This window comes from Pholis gunnellus (assembly GCF_910591455.1).
Source record: "Pholis gunnellus genome assembly, chromosome: 22".
Classification (NCBI taxonomy): Eukaryota; Metazoa; Chordata; class Actinopteri; order Perciformes; family Pholidae; genus Pholis; species Pholis gunnellus.
The window spans coordinates 17678205-17680184 of record NC_136549.1 but is presented as its reverse complement, the minus strand read 5'-3'; the positions used below and the strand labels follow the sequence as shown (position 1 = coordinate 17680184).

General features: G+C 56.3%; 1 protein-coding gene across 1 annotated transcript; it reads left to right on the top strand.

Moving 5' to 3' along the window:
* Positions 1-240: 240 nt before the first annotated feature.
* On the top strand, positions 241-1734 carry kcna1b (potassium voltage-gated channel, shaker-related subfamily, member 1b; the record flags this gene model as incomplete). Its single annotated transcript, XM_079183632.1, has 1 exon — positions 241-1734. The coding sequence occupies one exon, from the start codon at positions 241-243 to the stop codon at positions 1732-1734; it is 1494 nt and encodes a 497-aa protein (XP_079039758.1).
* Between the last annotated feature and the right edge of the window lie 246 nt (positions 1735-1980).

Here is a 1980-nt window from a genome sequence, read left to right as displayed (position 1 = left end):
CACAGGGCTGCTGAAGTGTAGCACACGGTGGGTTTTATATCTGAGACGTTTGTCCGTCTTTGCAGGTGACGAAGCGTTCGATGAGGAGAAAGAAGACGACGGTGATGATGATGATGAAGGAGAGGGAGGCTCTGCACAGCTCGCGGCCTCAGTAGAGGCTTCTTCTCTTTCGACCTGCTGTCCTTCACCTTCACGCCGCTTCCTCTTCTTCCCGCCCACCACCACCGCCCGCCAGGAAGGATGACCGTGGTGTCCACGGAGAACATGGACGAGACCTCCACCCTGCCGGGCCACCCGCAGGACCTGTACCCGCCCGACGACGACCACGACGACCACGACTGCTGCGAGCGGGTGGTCATCAACATCTCGGGCTTGCGCTTCGAGACCCAGCTGAAGACGCTGGCCCAGTTCCCGGAGACCCTCCTCGGGAACCCCAAGAAGAGGATGCGCTACTTTGACCCTCTGCGAAACGAGTATTTCTTCGACCGGAATCGCCCGAGTTTCGACGCCATCCTGTACTACTACCAGTCCGGCGGGAGGCTGAGGCGGCCGGTCAACGTGCCACTGGATATGTTCTCGGAGGAGATAAAGTTTTACGAACTCGGCGCGGAGGCCATGGAGAAGTTTCGCGAGGACGAGGGATTTATCCGGGAGGAGGAGCGACCGTTGCCGGAGAAGGAGTTCCAGCGACAGATCTGGCTCCTCTTCGAGCATCCGGAGAGCTCGGGTCCCGCCCGGGGGATCGCCATCGTCTCGGTGATGGTTATCCTTATTTCAATAGTCATATTTTGTTTGGAGACGTTACCGGAGCTGAAGGAGGATCCCAACCAGCGGATGCGCGTCGTGGGGAACATCACGATTTACTACAAGCCGAACGTCCTCACAGACCCGTTCTTCGTGGTGGAGACGCTCTGCATCATCTGGTTTTCTTTTGAGTTGATAGTCCGGTTTTTCGCCTGTCCCAGCAAGGCGGCGTTCTTTAAAAACATGATGAACTCCATCGACATCGTGGCCATCATCCCGTACTTCATCACGCTCGGGACGGAGCTGGCCGACGACCAGGACAGCAAGGAGAGTAAGGGAGGAGGAGGGGAACAGGCCACGTCTCTGGCTATTCTCAGGGTAATCCGCCTGGTGAGGGTGTTCAGGATCTTTAAGCTGTCCCGGCACTCCAAGGGGCTCCAGATTTTGGGGCAAACTCTAAAGGCCAGCATGCGGGAGCTGGGCCTGCTCATCTTCTTCCTCTTCATCGGCGTGATTTTGTTCTCCAGCGCCGTCTACTTCGCCGAGGCCGAGGAGAAGGAGTCGTTCTTCACCAGCATCCCCGACGCCTTCTGGTGGGCCGTGGTGTCCATGACCACCGTGGGCTACGGGGACATGTACCCGGTGACCATCGGGGGGAAGATCGTGGGCTCGCTGTGCGCCATCGCCGGCGTGCTCACCATCGCGCTGCCGGTGCCCGTCATCGTGTCCAACTTCAACTACTTCTACCACCGCGAGACGGAGGGCGAGGAGCAGGCGCAGCTGCTCAACGTCAGCAACCAGAACTTGGCGTCGGACACCAACTCGAGCCGCCGCAGCTCGTCGGCGGTCAGCAAGTCGGAGTACATGGAGATAGACGAGGACATGAACAACAGCATCGATAACTTTAGGGAAGCGAACCTTAGGACTGCCAACTGCACGGCGCCCAGCCAGAACTGTGTGAACAAGGGGAAGCTGCTCACCGACGTGTGAGGCACCGACAAACCGACAACCGGCGCGTTCTGCGGCGGTGTAAATATTGTAGAAATATATAATATCTCGATGCTTTATCTCCATTGGTGCATTTTAATTCTTCTTCTTTTTTTTGCATTTTGATTCAGACACATGGTAAATTTACCAAAAAAAAGAAGGTAAAAAGGCTGAGTTAGTTTATGAAAACACAACGACAGACTTGTTTGGTAATCACACAGAGATCAGCTGGTGTCGGGGGGGAATGTT